This window comes from Mustelus asterias, chromosome 18, assembly GCF_964213995.1.
Source record: "Mustelus asterias chromosome 18, sMusAst1.hap1.1, whole genome shotgun sequence".
NCBI classification, from domain to species: Eukaryota; Metazoa; Chordata; class Chondrichthyes; order Carcharhiniformes; family Triakidae; genus Mustelus; species Mustelus asterias.
The window spans coordinates 55,303,377-55,323,100 of NC_135818.1; the positions used below are offsets into that span (position 1 = coordinate 55,303,377).

Here is a 19,724-nt window from a genome sequence, read left to right on the forward strand (position 1 = left end):
GCCAGAGTGGAGGTTGCTGGACCTCCCTCCGGCCATCACAGGGGCTGAGGACATGGTGGTGGGCAAGGTCTGCGTCCAGCAGGTGTTCCAGAGAGTGTCACTAAATTTGGGCCCAGTTGTCCTCTTCCCTGTTGGGGCCGTCTCTCACCTGGGGCGGTGCTGTGCTGCAGACATTGAAAAAGCGGTGCATGGGTCCACTTAAATATCAGGTGAGGAGATAGTGAGCTCACTGTGGAGTGGGTGAATCAGAAGCCACCCGCTCTCAATCCAGTTTATTTCTTGTGTGTGCATATTTAATGCAGCTGGAAACAGACAAACTGTGTGAAAATCCACCATTCTGGCCGTCGGGTAGAACAACTTTTTTCCCGCTCGCTCCCGCACTTAGTGGAGCTTTTGAGAGAGAGAGTTTACAGAGACTGGAGAGATGGAGTTTGGAGAGATTGCAGATTCTTCTCTTCCTCACGTTATCATCTTTTTCCTCCTAATTTGCTTCACCTTTGCTGTTGCTGCATCTTGTAGGAAAGGAGGCTCAGAGCTAAAAGTGGGTGAACTTTAGCCCCAGTGGCTGGGGTGTTTGGCGCTTTACAGGAAATGCTGGGGTTTTACGGAGGGGACGGTTATCACTGCTGCCTCACAGCACCAGGGACCGGGTTCGATTCCCGGCTTGGGTCACTGTCTGTGTGGAGTTTGCACATTCTCCCCCTGTCTGCGTGGGTTTCCTCCGGGGGCTCCAGTTTCCCCCCACAGTCCTAAAATGGGTGGGTTAGGTGGATTGGCCATGCTAAATTGCCCCTTAGTGTCAGGGGGACTGGCTAGAATACATGCATAGGGTTATAGAAACATAGAAACATAAAAGATAAGAGCAGGAGGAGGCTATTTGGCCCGTCGAGCCTGCTCCGCCATTCATTGCAATCATGGCTGATCCGTCCAACTCAATACCTAATCCTGCCTTCTCCCTTTGATCCCATTCACCCCAAGTGCTATACCAAGTCACCTCTTGAATACATTCAATGTTTTGGCATCAACTACTTCCTGTGGTAATGAATTCCACACGCTCACACTCTAATGGGGATAGGGCCTGGGTGAGATTGTGGTTGGTGCAGACCTGATGGGCCGAATGGCCTCCTTCTGCACTGCAGGGATTCTATGATTCTATGGTGACGATCCTGCCACTGGCAATATTCTTCCAGCCTCACCATTTCTCACCTCAAGTGCAGAATGCCTCACTTTGTCCTTCTCTTTATATGTTGTGTGGGTTTTAAATGGTGGGGATACTTTCTGTGGTGGCCAGTCTTTGGCTCTGTCTCCTGCAGCAATATGGAATAAATGAGAGATGGTTAACAGCAGAAGACTATGTATTAAATGGTTGAAGTAAAGATTGTGGAGGCTTGCGTTTGTAAAGTTGAAGGAAGTCATTTTAGAATTGTACATATAATGTTGTTGTTATTCGGAGAACTCGGTAGTCACCGTATAAGATTCCAAATGAGTTCTTCTGACCATTTGTAGGTGTAAATGCAGCTCACCCTGTGAATGTTGGCCCAGTAGCAGCAATGGGAAGGATACAGGTTTATGGATGTGCACGCGCTTTTCTTGTTGACTTTTCCTAACAAAAGCTTCATGATTAGGTGTTACGACTGGTGGGGACACGTGTCAGGACTCGGTCTTTCTTTCCTTCTCCATCATTGGTCACAACTCCACCCAGGTAAAGATATCAAAATACTGAAGAAGGTAAATCCACATCCTCATTTTCACAATGCATACACGCATGCACTTAACTTTTGACCAAATTAAGATTCAATGATAAAAGGTTAAAATATAGAGCCCTTTGCCTTTTTTGTGGTTGAGGCAGTTTTTTTTTAAGGTTGTCTTGGCGTTGCTGTGTGGTTGTGGCTGGTGTAAACTGTAAAGTTTCTGGTGATAGTCTTGCTTAAGCCACTTTTCTAAAAGGTGCTGCTATTAGAACCTGAGATTCCTCTTGGTGGAATTCTCCATCTGTATGATAGATTCCACAATGTAACTGAGAGAGGGCTCTGGACTCGAGGGCAGGGAGAGAGATGTTGTTACTGCTCCATTTGCAGAATCTTTCTTCTTGACTGCCAAGAGCAATCTGGGTGCTTTAATAAACAATATTTCAAATTGGTTATTCTGGCCACATGACCCATAATGAGTTGGGTATTCAACAGAAGGTAATTGATTAGCTCATGTATGGACAGACTTTGGCTATTGTGTTATGCCCTTGGTGATTAATTTCCTTAATGTCTTAGCCATCACTTCTGAATAGACCATTCTTCCCTATGATGAACTAGGAGGGACATCTCAGCACCTTCTGTGTAGTCATTGTCCCGATAGACGTTCTGTTCCTGCCTGAAAGGGAGCTTTATAGAAATGCAAATGGTGAGTGCCAGTTGCAACTTTCAGTTCAGCTTTTAAATAATTCTTGACACCAGCAGATGTGAAATTCCATACGAGGTTTGCCTTGGCATGTACCAAATGTAATCCACGTTGGAAATTCCCAGAAACTGGCCAATTTGTAATCCCAGACATGTCAGGTGACCTGTGGCAGTCATCTTAAGTCAATGTCTTTATTGGTTTAAAAAGTCTTTTTAAAGCAGTTAAATATATATTTGATCAGTCAATGAAATGAAAATTGATATTACACATGCACACGTCACATCGTCATCAGCATGCGCGTGTGCGTGCGTGTGTATGCGTGCACGTGTGTGCGTGCGTGTGTGTGCACGTGTGTGCATGCGCGTGTGTGCGTGTGTGTGTGCGTGTGTGCGTGCGCATGTGTGTGTGCACGTGTGTGCGTGTGTGTGTGCACGTGTATGCGTGCGCATGTGTGTGTGCACGTGTGTGCGTGCACGTGTGTGCGTGCGTTTGTGTGTGTGTGCGTGCATGCGTGTGTGTGTCTGCGTGCGTGTGTGTGTGCATGCGTGTGTGTGTCTGCATGCGTGTGTGCGTGTGTGTGTGTGTGTGCATGCGTGTGTGTGTCTGCGTGCGTGTATGCATGCGTGTGTGTGTCTGCGTGCGTGTGTGCGTGCGTGCTTATGTTCCTCAAATTAGTTAAATTTAAGAGGGTGTGGTGTCATTTTCAGCAAAATCTGACTTTGTATTCCTAGTTGTAAGTGTTAACTCTGTTTTCTAGCCAGTTCATATTCTTTAGCACTTTTTTGAATGCATGTTTATAGAATCATAGAATCCCTACAGTGCAAAAGGAGGCCATTCGGACCACTGAGCCTGCACCAAGACCCTATCCCCGTAACCCCGCGCATCCACCCTACCAATCTCCCTGACATTAAGGAGCAATTTAGCATGAGCAATCAATCCAACCTATCACCTAAGGCTGGAATTGAACCCAGGTCCCTGGGTTTGTGAGGCAGCAATGCTAACCACTGTACCGCAGGCATTTGGAGATGAATTGTGTGAAAACTAGAGCAGTTGGTCTAGCTGTGTGCTTTACAATTCTGTATAAGAGGATACTGCAACTGACCCTCTGACATTCATAGAAACCCTCCAGTGCAGGAGGAGGCCATTCGGCCCATCAAGGCTGTTCTGAAAACAATCCCACCCCTGGCCCTATCACCACAACCCCACACATTTACCCTGAAAATCCCTCCAACCTACGCATCCCGGGACACTAAGGGGCAATTTAGCATGACCAATCAACCTAACCTGCACATCTTTGAACTGTGGGAGGAAACCGGAGCACCCGGAGGAAATGGGGAGAATGTGCAGACTCCACACAGACAGTGATCCAGGCCGGGAATTGAACCCACGTCCCTGGCGCTGTGAAGCCACCGTGCCGCCCTCTTCAGACCTCAGGAACAAAGTCTGTCCCAGCAAGTCTTATTGTTGTCTATGTTATACTGTCTACTGTGGAAGCAAAGGCAATTGTCCTCAAACTATACAGAGGATTGAAGGTCTATTATTCGCATCCCTAATCTCCTCAAGCTTTGAGCTTTTCCTTTGTCTAATTTGCCATGTGCTGCAACTGTAACAATTCTTTTGATAAGAGAAGTGAAGTGTTTGTTTACAACTAATTATGGATTAGCTGCACATCTAATGCATATTTATTGCCTACAGGGTCACATCCTAGCCATGGTCTGCTGAGCGCTGTGCTGAGGATTATCACGGATTGTCAATGCGGCCTGTTCAGGGTCTGAGTACACAGCTGTCATCAACCTTCATTTTGGAGAGCTGAGTGAGTGCAACCACTCCACAGAGTTTCGATTGTAACGGCTCACAACGCTCACACAATGAAAATATACTGTGAGAGGGGAGAACTGGTGAGAGCTGAGGGGCTGATGAGAATGGGGGGGCGGGGGGTGCTGCTGACAGCGAGGGAAGGCCTGTAAGAGTTGGAGAGGCTCTTGAGAGCGGAGGACTGGGGGGTGGCTGGAGAGTGATGGGGGGGTAAAATCCACTCAATAAAACAATGAATTCAAATGTTCTGTCTTCAAGTTGGACTGCTCTCTTGGGGGGAGTGGGAACAGGGTGGTGGGGGGATAGGGGGGGAGGGGTGGGGGAAGGAGTGCTCCGACACCACCTTGTGGCCAAAGCAGTAGTGCAGTGTGTGGTAAACCCCCTGTTGTTATGTCCTGATGACTGGACACACCCCTACCGGTGCTGCCTGAGGCTCCTCCCCTGTTCACTGGGGTATAAAGGTGGCTGCTCCTCCCCTTCGCCTCATTCTGATCCGGTCCCTTGGTTAGAGTTACTGTAAGAGTTAGTTCACATTTGTAGTTAATAAAAGCCTGTTGTTCCAGATTCCGGCTCTGGGTATTGATAGTGCATCACAGTGCAACTGGGCAAATCATAAAGATCGATTGGCTCTGGCAAGAGGAGGCTCCAGGCCAATCAAAACTGAAGAAATGTCAGACAACTGATGTTCCAGCAAGACAAAAAAAACAGGACGCGGAACAATCAGCAAAATTATGGGATAATCTTACAAGCAACAGAATGTTTGCTCATCCTGCCCTGAACCCTGTTGGCAGGAGCAGTGTGTAGTTGCCATAGATGGCCTAGTTTCATGGACACACTGGGCCATGTATTTGATAAAGAGAGACTGTAACTTGATTCATGTCGTGTTGTTTTACCCTATGTACCCTATGCAAGGTGGATCGATCAGTAGGTACATCTTCCCTGAGCACTGTACAGACTCTCTAGCTCGTGACTGCTGACGTCACAGATATGTCATAGTCAACGTCAATCAGTAGCTTATCTATTCTATTAACCCATTACACTGCAGGGGGGCTTCCTCAGGTGAGTCAAGGGAGAGGAGGGGAAATCTGAGAGGGGCCCCGGGAGGACAATTCTTGCTTCTCCTGACCGCATAGGGGAATTACAAAGTTATAAAAGCATTTAGCATGTTCTGAGCCCATTCCCTCTTGCTGCCATAGAACATAGAACATAGAAAGCCACAGCACAAACAGGCCCTTCGGCCCACAAGTTGCGCCGATCACATCCCCACCTCTAGGCCTATCTATAGCCCTCAATCCCATTAAATCCCATGTACTCATCCAGAAGTCTCTTAAAAGACCCCAACGAGTTTGCCTCCACCACCACCGATGTCAGCCGATTCCACTCACCCACCACCCTCTGAGTGAAAAACTTACCCCTGACATCTCCTCTGTACCTACCCCCCAGCACCTTAAACCTGTGTCCTCTCGTAGCAACCATTTCAGCCCTTGGAAATAGCCATGTTGGGCTTATGGGGAAGCCACAAGGGGTCCTCCACAATGGGCTCCAGTTAATGTGGCCAGCAACCTCTGATGACAACAGTCAAGATGTGGAGATGCCAGCGTTGGACTAGGGTAAACACAGTAAGAGTTTTAACAACACCAGGTTAAAGTCCATAAAGTAAATAAACCTGTTGGACTTTAACCTGGTGTTGTTAAAACTCTTACTGTGACAACAGTCAAACCAGATCTGCACATTTAAAAAAAGAACGCATGATGGTACCTCCACTTTTGATGACAAAAAGAAGCACGAGTCCTTGTCTCTGTTTTATACAGTAAGCAGGATCTGTTTGAGTAAACAGTCACAGAGGAAGTGCTGATCAGTTACTGTGTTTACCCTAGTCCAATCATTGAATCATTGAAGGGGCAGAATGGTGGCACAGTTGTTACCCCGGTTCAATTCCGGCCTTGGGACACTATCCATGTGTAGTCTGCATTTTCTCCCCGTGTCTGCGTGGGTTTCCTCCGGGTGCTCCGGTTTCCTCCCATGGTCCAAAGATGTACAGGTTAGGTTGATTGCCTACGCTAAATTGACCCTTGTGTCAGGGGGATTAGCAGGGTAAATATGAGGGATTACGGGGAATAGGGCCTGGGTGGAATTGTGGTCGGTGTAGACTTGATGGGCCGAATTGCCTCCTTCTGCACTGTCGGGATTCTATGATTCTATGAGTCTAAAGTGGAGGGCAGCTGCTGCAAGTCTGGGTTCTCCTGAGGATTAGCAATCCTGTAAACTAAAGTATAGAGGGACTACACCCATAAGCTCTCTGTATTCTCCAGCCTGACTAAGCAGGGTGCCTATTGGCACTGCTTCCTTCTGAAGGAGTTTGTATCCTGAGCTTCATGCGGGTGAGATTAAGTGGCCCTCAGGAGTTAACCCTGAGCATCATCAGCTCCCCACACTTCCAAATACAAGGCTGAGACACCCAGCTTTAGGTTGCTGGTGCAGGCAGGGGGCAGTGGGGCAGGGCTAATGAGGGGAGGGGCCAGTTGGGTGCAGGGCTAATGGGGAAGGGGACCCGCTGCCACTCTGCAGGTCAGCTGTTGGCTTGAGATCAAGTGTCAAGGAAATTGCATCTTCCTAGGCACCCCAACGATTGCAAGTAGGGTTTCTCCAACCTCACCATTCCCCCTCCCCCTTCCACCCTCCACCCCCGCCTCCAGCCAAAGTAAACCTCATCGTCCAGATATCCACAGCCGGTTGTGATGATTGAACACATTTCCATCCTGAAAGTTCCCCCGGTGGGACTGCAGTGTGAGGCACGGGATTCCCACACTGGTGGCCAGCTGCAGGCCAGAGTGGGCGAGGGCATATGCAAGGAACCACCCTGTTCTGGAGATGGGAGGACACTTGGTGTGCAAGTGCTGCAGGCACTGTTTCTGGACTTGCTGCCCCAAATCAGGATGGACAATGGGTCAGGGGATGGCCATAACCAGTCGGTGGCATACTAAGCAAAGGACCCCGATTAGCATATCGAAACAACTCACTGTTCTTTTTGGGTGACTATTGAAAGACTGGCCTTCTCAGTTGGGCAAATGGGTCACAAGTTATGTGTCAAACATCAACCGCCTGTTTTCCAAGCACGATCCAGGCAACCATCAATTCAGTATCTCCCTCCCTTTTGTTTTCACTTGTTATCAATATATTGAATTCCATCAATGTGGTTGGGATGTGCTGATAATGCACAGTTGCCGAGGAGAAGTGCTACAATGATGAAAGAAAAGTCAATAGTTTTGTTTGATGGGGTTAAGGTTTTATTGTGGGACATTGCTAAACCACTTTGTACTCAAAGGGGGTGATTTGACCATCGCGTTGTGCCCGTTTTCGGCACAGTGGGGCATAAAGGGATTAGCACAATTGGCGCTGGTTTTCACGACTGGCACCATTTTACGAGCACTGGATTTCCGGCACGGTCAGGCTCTCGCTGGAAATGGGCGAGAGGCAGGTTAATTTATTGAAATTTATTTTAAAAAGCATTTACATGTCATTAGGGAGCCCGGCACTCGATCGTCCAGCCTCGCCTGTCTTTATGGCCTTGCCGGGAAAGGTTCTCGCCGGCAGGATATAGACATGCTCCCCATGAATGGGGAGCAGTCAACTTGGCCTTGCCAAGGGAACCAGAGGCCATTGAGGCACCCAGGGGAGGCTGAGGGCAAGAGGGGAATGCCCCTTAGGCAGTGCCAGACTGGCAGTGTCACCCTGGCACCTGGGCAATGCCCACCGGGCAGAGCCAGGGAGCGGGGCTAATGGGAGGAGGGGGCAGTGGGGCAGGGCTAATGAGGGGAGGGGCCAGTTAGGTGCAGGGCAAATGGGGAAGGGGACCCGCTGCCACTCTGCAGTGATCGGTGGGGAGAGGGAAGGAGGGAGGGAGGGGGGGGGGGGGGTACCCTGCCACTCTGCAGCGATTGGTCGGGGGAGGGCAGAGGGGCTGCGATCGGTGGGGGAGGGAGGGGGTCCGCGATCGGTCTGGGTGGTGGGGGTGTTGGGGGGGGGGCTGTATCTCGGACTGCGGGCCCCCGCGATTGCAGGGAGAGGGAGCTGCTTCAGGCTGCCTGCACCAGCAGGGGCCTGACAGCTCTCTCTTTGTCTGTCAGACCCCTGCTACTGCTACTGCACACGTACAGCATCAGAGGCTTGCACATGCGCACTACCTCCCTCTGCAGGCTTTCAGGCGCATTAAGCCCCGCCCACAGGCTTCTGCAGCGAGCAACAGGCTCGCTGATATTTTTGCAGCAGAGTGTGTATGGCGGGGGGAGTGGGGGGGGGGGGGGGGGGGGTGCCTAAAAACACCCCCAAAAGACGGATCTGAAACTCCCAGTTTTAAGACCGCCCAGCACTTAGACAAATGTGTGGCCTACATTAGTACCAGAGTAAAACATTGAGGTAACAGAATATGAAAGTTTGTGCAACAAAAAAATAATTAGTACGGGCAGTTATGCCCTGATGATTTATCAGATTGGGAATGTAACATAGAGGCATTTCCTTTAACACTGGTTAATGTTATATTAACGTTGCAATAAAAAGCCAGTTGGATCCAAGAATGGAAGCTGGCAACCTCTAAGATGGAGTTTGGAAGTTTAAAGAAAATGATGGAAGTGAAGTTGTTTGAAAACCTTAACAATTACATTCCTTGCTCGCTTAGCATAACATTATACAGAGCCGGCAAGAATTCCAATATAATCTCAATACACTTGTCACATGTACGTGACAGTTGATTAAATTAATAATGAGTACTGTAAAATTGATGACTTTTAAATAATTGAATCTCTTACTTAAAATTTCAAATCCTACATACTTTCATATATGAAAAACCCAAAATGAAAATGTAAGAATTTTGTACTTAACTATTTGTTAATTTTTTTTGTTTTGTTCTCTTGATCCAGTGAGTGTTTTGGCTCCCCAAGTTTGGTGAATAGGCATTAAAAATGAATATGCCTTTCACAGAATAATTCAGTACTTTCTCCAATGCACCTCTTCGGTTACTGATGTGGCCAATACCGAGGTTTGGCTGGGTACCTTTCAGCTCCGGATATGCCATTGACATAGTACATTCAGCACTTGAACACCTTTACATAAAGGTCAACTTCTTTGTACGGCAGCATATAAAACACCACAAGGGATCAGCGAGGGACAACTGGCAGTGCGTAAAGTAGATGAACTATCTCACAGTATAATTTTCACTGCTTACGTTACCAAGTTTTATTTTATCAGACAGCTTTACTCTGCTTAACTTGAGAAACCTCATAATGCTGAATGCAAATAGCCTGAAAGTTGCTGTTCGTGTACGCCCTTTCAATCAGGTAAGATTATCCATTTCAATATTTAAAATGTCAGTGAATTCCCACCGTGAAACCTGTCTGTGGGAATCTATTATTTATTTCCAGAGATAGGATTGAAATAAACAATTTCAAAACACATTCACAAGCCACGGTATGTCATTTTAAATTATTTGAGTGTTGGAATGTCATTATAAGTAAATTATAACCCCGAGTTTGGTTACCGTCTCTTTGAGGCAGTTCCCTGGGATCGAGGGTGATTTGCTTCCAGTCTAGTTTGTTGTGTTCTGGGATGGTTGTTAAATCCAGTGCATGATTTGCAGATTCTACCACATCTGGGGCAGGTGGTGCTTGAAGGGTTGGGTAGAAGGGTTATTTGGAGGTTTGTGTGCTCCCTCATATGCCTCAGCTTCGCCTCAGCATGTTCCCAACAAAGTCTCTCAATGTGTTTAGTGCCTTCCCGAATGAACTTCTCCATTGTGGTCAGTCACAAGCCAGGATCTCCCATGGGTTGGTTTGACGTCTTCAGGAATGTTTTGAGGACGTTGTTAAAGCATTTCTGCTTCCAGCCTTGACCGGGTCCTGAGTAGAGCAGTTGCTTCGGGGCGAGGTGCCCCAGCCAATGGAGTCCATTTTGAGTATTAGGGCCTGGGCGCCAGGCAAGTTGGCTTGGGAGAGGATGCTACACCATCTGTCTTGTCACCAGCTTTGAAGAATCTCGTGATGGCACTGCCGGTGGTACTTCTCCAGTGCCTGCTGGGGTGGCATGATGGCACAGTGGTTAGCACTGCTGCCTCACAGCGCCAGGGACCCGGGTTCGATTCCCGGCTTGGGTCACTGTCTGTGTGGAGTCTGCACATTCTCCCCGTGTCTGTGTGGGTTTCCTCCGAGTGCTCCGGTTTCCTCCCACAGTCCGAAAGATGTGCTAGTTAGATGCCTTGGCCATGCTAAATTCCCCCTCAGTGTACCCGAACAGGCGTTGGAGTGTGTGACAACTAGGGGATTTTCACCATAACTTAATTGCAGTGTTAATGTTAGCCTAATTGTAGCTAATAAATAAACTTTAAACTTTAGTTTGTCCAAGTCAACAAAACATATTGGAGCACAGGGGTCACTGCTGCCCAGATATCCACCATCATAGTTCTGGGTTTGATCCTCAAATAACTCTTTTCCTGAGTTGGCACATTGGCTGAGCTGGCACATTTACTTACCCTGTGCCCCACGAGAATGTAGCTTGCAGAGGAGGGTAACAGATCAGCAGTGTGGCACACTGTGGAGGAACACTGCTCAGACATCCCATGCCATTTTGAAAGGTACCTTTCAGACAGCGTGTGAGACCCTCACCCCAGGCAGGCTGGTCCTCACAGATTCAAAGGTCGAGGTCTGATGATGTCATTCAGACCCTGACCACATTTTAACCGGCAGCCATCCACCCATGGTGCCAATCTCGCAGGGAAAGCTGCCCAAGGAAGCCTGATGTCCAGAGGATCAGGTCCAGGAGAGGACTGGAAAGTTTGGGTTCCTTTTATTCTTTAAAGATTTCCTTGGGGATCCATTAATTGGGTAAATAACTATCATCTAATTTTACAGGCTGGTATTGGAAAATTTTAAATGAGTTCTTGACTAAGATAAAAAGATGAACTTCTCTCTTGATGTGGACGGCAGAAGAATTGTTGAGTGTTGCCAGTTAAGATGAGATGATGCATGATCAGAATTTAAATGTGTGGAGCGTAGGAGGCTTAGGAGTGATCTTATGGAGGTCTATAAAATAATGAGGTGCATAGATCAGCTAGGTAGTCAACAAATTTTCCCAAAGGCAGGCGAGGTCTAAAACTAGAGGGCATAGGTTTAAGGTGAGAGGGGAGAGATACAAAAGTGTCCAGAGGGGCAATTTTTTCACGTGGAGGGTGGTGAGTGTCTGGAACAAGCTGCCAGAGGTAGTAGTAGAGGCGGCTATAATTTTGTCTTTCATAAAGCGTTTAGACAGTTATGTGGGTAAGATGGGTATAGAGGGATAAGGGCCAAATGCGGGCAATTGGGACTAACTTAGTAGTTAAACAAAAAAGGCAACATGGACAAGTTGGGCCGAGGGGCCTATTTCCACGCTGTAAACCTCTATGACTCTGTGACCATGACTCTATAAGTCATTACTCATGTTATTTGCGGAAGTGATAAATTTACTCCCGTCTACAGACTGTGTGTTGGCAATTCCCAGGAAAGAGAAAGAACCATTTTCTGTTTACATAATACTTTCCTTGCAGAACTATTTTGACGTTCGGTAACTTATTATCAATAAAAGTAGCAGCCATTTTGTTCGGAGCGAGATACCACCGACTGCATTGAAATGATGGCCAATCAATCTGTTTTTGATGCCAGTAGTTGATCCAAACCGATTCAGATGACAGGGGTCATTTTCCAATTTCATGCTTCCTGCAGGGGGCCTTGCCTGCGGGAGATTCTGTGATGCATGCTGCTCTGACAATAAATGGGGAAAAATATGAAGGATGCACCTAACTCTGTGAGGAGAGAAGCTAATAGCCGAGGCACCCCACTGACAACATAATGCTGGAAAGTAATTCCCAATGTCTATAGACTCGGTGTGAATGTGAAAAGAAAAATGTACTGCCGTGTGCAGAAAAAACATCTCAATTCGGAGTCAAAATTGTAGAAGAGCATGGGGCAAATTACGACTGTGTTTACAGAATGGAATTGCCTCAGCATTTTCCACTCCTCCGTACAGTACATAATAACAGCCAGCTAGAGTTCAGAAACGTGACGGCGAATCCACCAGAGTGGAATTGAACACGGAGCTTCTTGAACACATAAACAAAATTCTTAATTGTCAGTTGCGTAATCTACCTGTTTATGTCAATAAAACGTTCATTTGTTTAATGAAGCCAAGGACTCTCAGTGGGGTGGCAGAGCGGACTGTAACTCCAGTGGGAGTTACAGGTCTCCATTCTCCAGTGGGAGTTACAGGTCTCCATTCTCCAGTGGGAGTTACAGGTCTCCATTCTCCAGTGGGAGTTACAGGTCTCCATTCTCCAGTGGGAGTTACAGGTCTCCATTCTCCAGTGGGAGTTATAGGTCTCCATTCTCCAGTGGGAGTTACAGGTCTCCATTCTCCAGTGGGAGTTACAGGTCTCCATTCTCCAGTGGGAGTTATAGGTCTCCATTCTCCAGTGGGAGTTACAGGTCTCCATTCTCCAGTGGGAGTTATAGGTCTCCATTCTCCAGTGGGAGTTACAGGTCTCCATTCTCCAGTGGGAGTTACAGGTCTCCATTCTCCAGTGGGAGTTATAGGTCTCTGTTCTTTAAAGAATTTTGCCGCCTGCCTTGTTGTGATAGGTTTTTCTCTTAACTCATGGTAAGACATAGCTCTTAATTCTTAAAAGGGAAATGTCATCGGGGAGGGTGAGAAAGATGAGTTTAAAGGTCTGAAGCACAGTAATTCCATAGTGCGGGGGCACCTGCTTCTTCAGCTCATTTGATAGACCAAGTGCAATGTGTTGGCCTTCTAGTGATGATTCTCACATGGAGAGCCGGGTTGGAATAGACTGCCGAAGAATACCCTGTTTTCCCTTTAATTGGTTGATGGGGTTAATAGAAGGTTGTGTATGATCGATGAGGAGAGGCAACCTCCTCTCAAAAGCAGACAACTAATAGATGGCACAAAGGATGCATGTGCAGTGACACTTTCACCCGCCTACCTTATGGAAGTTAGATGCCCTCCAAATGTCTCCACAAAAGCTAATGCGATCAGCACTGGATGCCAACGGTGGGCATGATCAAGATAGCATCCTGTAGATTTTCAGGACTAATGTCTTTAAATTAATCGATATGTGTTCTTTCCTGTACATGATTTTGTAAGAGAGAAAAAGCAATGCGAAGTAAATGCATCATCTCTATGGCTGGCAACAATTGTACCATTGTGGATCCCAAAGACCCGAGCCACAAAAGGACCTTTACCTTTGATCATTGCTATTGGTCAACTGATGGATATATTGAGAATGACCAAGGAGTTTATCTGCCTGATGGACCTCACAGCAGATACATCGACCAGGTCAGTCAGATAAGCCTCTCTTAAGACGAAGGTACAGGAATGCAATAAAATCCTCATCCTAACCCTATAAATGCTGGATAAACACAGCAGTTCCGGCCGCATCTGTGGATAGAGAGAGACACACAGTTGCAGTGTCGAGATCATTGACCCATTTACAGCTCCACAGAAGGGTCAGTAACTCTGTTTCTCCCTCCTCAGATGCTGCCAGACCTGCTGAGTTTTTCCAGTGTTTTCAGTTTGTATTTCAGATTTCCAGTATCCGCAGTATTTTGCTTTTATTTAGGCACAGGAATGCAATTGTTTTCTGGTATTATAATTATATATGATTTTTATAATTGCTGATGTGCAATTAAGCGCCAAACGTTATCTAAAATTTTACACATTTTTATAGTATTATAAGTGAAAGCATTATCTTGAGCTAAATAAGAATGATTTAGAATGCAGTGGGAGGTGAAAAATAAAAGGCTTTTATTTATGTCAATTATTCAAAGGAAAGGGTCTTTAATGACCTTGGAAGAGCTGTCCTGGAGAATGCCTGGAAGGGGTACAATGCAAGCCTTTTTTCATATGGACTAACTGGATCCGGGAAGAGCTATCTGATGACAGGATATGGGCGAAACAAGGGTCTTGTTCCCATGATTTGTGAAGAACTCTTCCAGGAAATTAAGCAGCATCAGAACAAGGACAGGCAGTATTATGTAAGAAGTAGTCATCACATACACAGTAAATACGATTTTATTTAAAATTCATTGTGGCAATCTAAATTGATTTTTCAATTGTCTTTTGTAGGTTTATTTTAGCATGTTTGAGATCTACAATGAACAGGTATGTATAAATACTGCACTATACAAAACTCAACTGGAAGGAGCAAACTGATTTATGGTGACGAAGAAATAATTGAGGCTGTCTCGTTGAATGTTTTGAAGGCAAAGATAGATAGATTTTTGAACAGTAAAGGAATTAAGGGTTGTGATGAGCAGATGGGTAAGTGGAGCTGAGTCCACAAAAAGATCAGCCAAGATCTTATTAAATGGCAGAGCAGGCTCGAGGGGCCTTCTCCTAGTTCTTATGTGCTGTTCATGAGTTTTAATAGACAAAAGTTGATCGTTGACATGGGTAATTGTGAAAATTCAGTAAACAAAATGGGAAGAGGCCATTGCAACTCTGTGCAAATGAATTTATCTGACTTTCCCTCTGTTCTAAATCTCTTCAGTTTATTCTTGTATCTACTCTTAACATTTCAAATCCTGGAAAGGGGCGGCACGGTGGCATAGTGGTTAGCACTGCAGCCCCATAGTGCCAAGGACCCAGGTTCAATTCCGGCCTGTGTGGAGCTTGCACGTTCTCCCCATGTCTTGGCGGCATGGTAGCACAGTGGTTAGCACTGCTGCTTCACAGCTCCAGGGACCTGGGTTCAATTCCCGGCTTGGGTCACTGTCTGTGTGGAGTTTGCACATTCTCCTCATGTCTGCGTGGGTTTCCTCCGGGTGCTCTGGTTTCCTCCCACAGTCCAAAGATGTGCGGGTTAGGTTGATTGGCCATGTTAAAATTGCCCCTTAGTGAACTGAGATGCGTAGGTTAAAGGGATTAGTGAGTAAAATATGTAGGGATATGGGAGTAGGGTCTGGGTGGGATTGTGGTCGGTGCAGACTCGATGGGCCGAATGGCCTCTTTCTGTACTGTAGGGTTTCTATGATTTCTATGTGTCTATGTGGGTTTCCTCCGGGTGCCCCGGTTTCCTCCCTCAGTTGGTTAGGTAGACTGGCCATGCTAAATTACCCCTAGAGTCCAAGCCTGTCTAGGTTAGATGGATTAGCCATGGTAAATGTGTGGATTTATGTGGATTTGATTTGATTTATGATTTGATTTATTATTGTCACAGTATACAGTGAAAAGTATTGTTTCTTGCGCGCTATACAGACAAAACATGCCATTCATTGAGAAGGAAATAAGAGAGTGCAGAGTGTAGTGTTACAGTCATAGCTAGGGTGTAGAGAAAGATCAATTTAATGCAAGGTAGGCCCATTCAGAAGTGTGATGGCAGCAGGGAAGAAGCTGTTCTTCAGTCGGTTGGTACGTGACCTCAGACTTTTGTATCTTTTTCCCGACAGAAGAAGGTGGAAGAGAGAATGTCCGGGGTGCGTGGGGTCCTTAATTATGTTGGCTGCTTTGCCGCGACAGCCGGAAGTGTAGACAGAGTCAATGGATGGGAGACTGGTTTGCGTGATGCATTGGATTACATTCACGACCTTTTGTAGTTTCTTGTGGTCTTGAGTACCTTGATAAGGTGGGGGAAAGGGCTTGGGTAAGATACTCTGTCAGAGAGAGTCAGTGCAGTCTTGATGGGCCAAAGGGCCACCTTTTGCACTGCAAGGATTCTGTGATTTACCCTGTGTCAGCACTTCTACCATGTTGTTGCATAATCTGCAAAGTTCGAACAAAACAAAAACCAATCAAGTCTCTCAGTTGTTATTATTTCCTCATACCAACAGAAATTTGAATGAATCAGCATTGGATTACTTCAGATGATAGGGCACAAGTTGCTGCCTAGCATTTGCAAATGTCTTTTATGTATTGTAGCTCGATCGATTCTTCTGTCCACGTTAATCATTACAGATTTTGGTTTTAAAGGTTCAAGACCTCCTGTCAAAGGGTCGAAAACCTAATGGCCTCCGTGTTCGGGAAGGTAGACATGGATTTTATGTTGAGTGCCTCAAGTCTGTGCCATGTAGCACTTTTAAGCAACTTGAGGTGTTGCTGGATCAAGGAATTCGGAACAGAAGTGTCGCGTCAACTAACTGGAACACCACCAGCAGCAGATCCCACATGGTGATCAGCGTCCATTTTCAACAGGTACAAGTTGCAAGCCCATTGAACTAGTGAGGAACATGGGGACAAGCCTGGTGGCACAGTGGTTAGCACTGCTGCCTCACAGTGCCAAGGACCCGGGTTCGATACCTGGCTTGGGCCACTGTCTGTGTGGAGTTTGCACGTTCTCCCCGTGTCTGCATGGGTTTCCTCCGGGTGCTCCGGTTTCCTCCCACAATCCAAAGATATGCAGGTTAGGTTGATTGGCTATGCTAAATTGACCCTAGTGTCAGAGGGATTAACAGGGTAAATATGAGGGGTTACGGGAATAGATTTGGGTGAGTTTGTGGTTGGTGCAAACTCGATGGGCCAAATGGCCTCCTTCTGTACTGTACGGATTCTATGATTCATATTCCAAAAAGGTTTGCTGAATAGCAATCAAGAGCAAGAGTTTTGAATGATCCTTACCAGCCCATGTGATGTGATTTATTATTGTTACATGTATTAGCATAAAGTGAAAAGTATTGTTTCTTGCGTGCTTACAGACAAAGCATACTGTTCATAGAGAAGGAAACAAGAGAGTGCAGAATGTAGTGTTACAGTCATAGCTAGGGTGTAGAGAAAGATCAACTTAATGCGAGGTAAGTCCATTCAAAAGTGTGATGGCAGCAGATAAGAAGCTATTCTTGACCCAGTTGGTACATGATCTCAGACTTTTGTATCTTTTTCCTGACGGAAGAAGGTAGGAGAGAGAATGTCCGGGGGTGCATGGGGTCCTTAATTATGCTGGCTGCTTTTCTGAGGCAGCGGAAAGTGTAGACAGAGTCAATGGATGGGAGGCTGGTAGCCCAGAATCTTTCTTTATAATCTATGGGGTGAATTTTCCCGTTCTGCCCGCCGTGGGAATTGTAGTGGGTGAGGGGTGGATGATGGAAAGGTCCATTGACCTGGGGCAGGATTCTCTGGTTTTGAGGCGAGCGTGGCCAGAAAATCCTGCCCTATATGTCTTTAGAACTAAAGTGGAACATTTTGAGGAATGATCCAGATCTATCGTCCCCTTATACCCATATTAAAGAACCCATCGTTGGAGATGAAAGAAAATGAAGTGAAATTTGAGAGGAAGAGGTGGGAGTTCAGCTTGCATCTGATGGCCATTAATAAAAGTGTTATGAGTGTCCAGTGACTGGAAAAGGAAGATGCAAGCGATCGTGATAGCAAGACTACTTCAAGTTTTAACAACTCACTGTGTGAAGCTGTCAAAATCTGAAAACCAGCAGCTATAGTCAAGGCATGCTCTACATTCTTCGATGTGGATGGAGAATGGAAATCCTTTGCATACTGAATTTTCTTGATGCATTTGGCAATATGTATAAATCTTTATCGGATTTTCTATTATACTAGATCTCCAGGGTAAGTAAATGTGAAACTCTCATTTCAAAATAGTCAATTTCTTATCAACTCAGTAATGCACATCACACCATATTTTATCAGGGGCAGTAAAGAATGCACAGTGAAATATAATGAGCACTTTTTATTGTATGGTTTTAATTACAATGTAAAATATTCAAAGCTGTGAATGGTTTTTAACTGTTTGTAATCCTTAAACTGCTGACAGTTCCAAATGATAATCTCCCTAAGTTGGCTTCTCTTTACAATTTTTCATCGACAAATAAGTTTTAACGTTTGTAATTTATTTATTTGTGTCATTAGTAGGTTTACATTAACACTGTAATGAAGTTATTGTGAAAATCCCCCAGTCACCACACTCTGCCGCCTGTTCGAATGCACTGAAAGAAAATTTAGCATGGGGAAATGCACCTGACAACACGCCTTTCGGATTGTGGGAGGGAACCGGAGCACCCAGAGGAAACCCATGCAGATACAGGGCGAATGTGCAAATTCCACACTGACAGTGACCCAAGCCGGGAATCGAACCCAGATCCCTGGTGTTGTGAGGCAGCAGTGCTAACCACTGTGCTACCGTGCCGCCTAAGCCCACAAAAATCATAATCCAATCAACCTCCTCATATGTTAGGAACAACATTTCTTCTATAATGTTAACCCTCACACACCCGCCATGCCTCATCAGGCCATCTGCTCCTCCCATGCCCCCTATATCCCCCGTGCCCCCTCAAAACCCCCATGCCCCCTCATAACCCCCATGCCCCCTCATAACCCCGTGCCCCCTCATAACCTCCGTGCCCCCTCATAACCTCCGTGCCCCCTCATAACCTCCGTGCCCCCTCATAACCCCCGTGCCCCCTCATAACCCCCGTGCCCCCTCATAACCCCCGTGCCCCCTCATAACCCTCGTGCCCCCTCAAAACCCACGTGCCCCCTCATAACCCCCGTGCCCCCTCATAACCCCCGTGCCCCCTCATAACCCCCGTGCCCCCTCATAACCCCCGTGCCCCCTCATAACCCCCGTGCCCCCTCATATCCCCGTGCCCCCCATACCCCCGTGCCCCCCATACCCCCGTGCCCCCCATAACCCCCGTGCCCCCCATAACCCCCGTGCCCCCCATACCTCCTGTGCCCCCTCATGCCCCCCGTGCCCCCTCATGACCCCCGTGCCCCCTCATGTCCCCCGTGCCCCCTCATGTCGCCCGTGCCCCCTCATGTCGCCCGTGCCCCCTCATGTCGCCCGTGCCCCCTCATGTCCCCCGTGCCCCCTCATGTCCCGCGTGCCCCCTCATGTCCCGCGTGCCCCCTCATGTCCCGCGTGCTCCCTCATGTCCCCCGTGCCCCCTCATGTCCCCGTGCCCCCTCATGTCCCCCGTGCCCCCTCATGTCCCCCGTGCCCCCTCATGTCCCCCATGCCCCCTCATGTCCCCCGTGCCCCCTCATGTCCCCCGTGCCCCCTCATGTCCCCCGTGCCCCCTCATGTCCCCCGTGCCCCCTCATGTCCCCCGTGCCCCCTCATGTCCCCCGTGCCCCCTCATGTCCCCCGTGCCCCCTCATGTCCCCCGTGCCCCCTCATGTCCCCCGTGCCCCCTCATGTCCCCCGTGCCCCCTCATGTCCCCCGTGCCCCCTCATGTCCCCCGTGCCCCCTCATGTCCCCCGTGCCCCCTCATGTCCCCCGTGCCCTCTCAGAACCCCCGTGCCCCCTCACGCCCCCCGTGCCCCCTCACACCCCGTGCCCCCTCACGCCCCCCGTGCCCCCTCACGCCCCCGTGCCCCCTCAAGCCCCCGTGCCCCCTCACGCCCCCGTGCCCCCTCTCGCCCCCGTGCCCCCTCACGCCCCCCGTGCCCCCTCACGCCCCCGTGCCCCCTCACGCCCCCGTGCCCCCTCACGCCGCCCGTGCCCCCTCACGACCCCGTGCCCCCTCAAGCCCCC

At 47.8% G+C, this 19,724-nt stretch overlaps 1 protein-coding gene across 1 annotated transcript in view; it reads left to right on the forward strand.

The window, feature by feature from the left end:
• The first annotated feature begins 9,485 nt into the window (after positions 1–9,485).
• LOC144506761 (kinesin-like protein KIF28) overlaps positions 9,486–19,724 on the forward strand; it is an 80,161-nt gene continuing 69,922 nt past the window's right edge. Inside the window, exons 1-5 of the mRNA XM_078233118.1 lie at positions 9,486–9,539; positions 13,387–13,578; positions 14,070–14,276; positions 14,368–14,403; positions 16,210–16,431. Coding sequence (XP_078089244.1) covers positions 9,486–9,539; positions 13,387–13,578; positions 14,070–14,276; positions 14,368–14,403; positions 16,210–16,431 — 711 coding nt within the window. The remainder of the gene's footprint in view (positions 9,540–13,386; positions 13,579–14,069; positions 14,277–14,367; positions 14,404–16,209; positions 16,432–19,724) is intronic.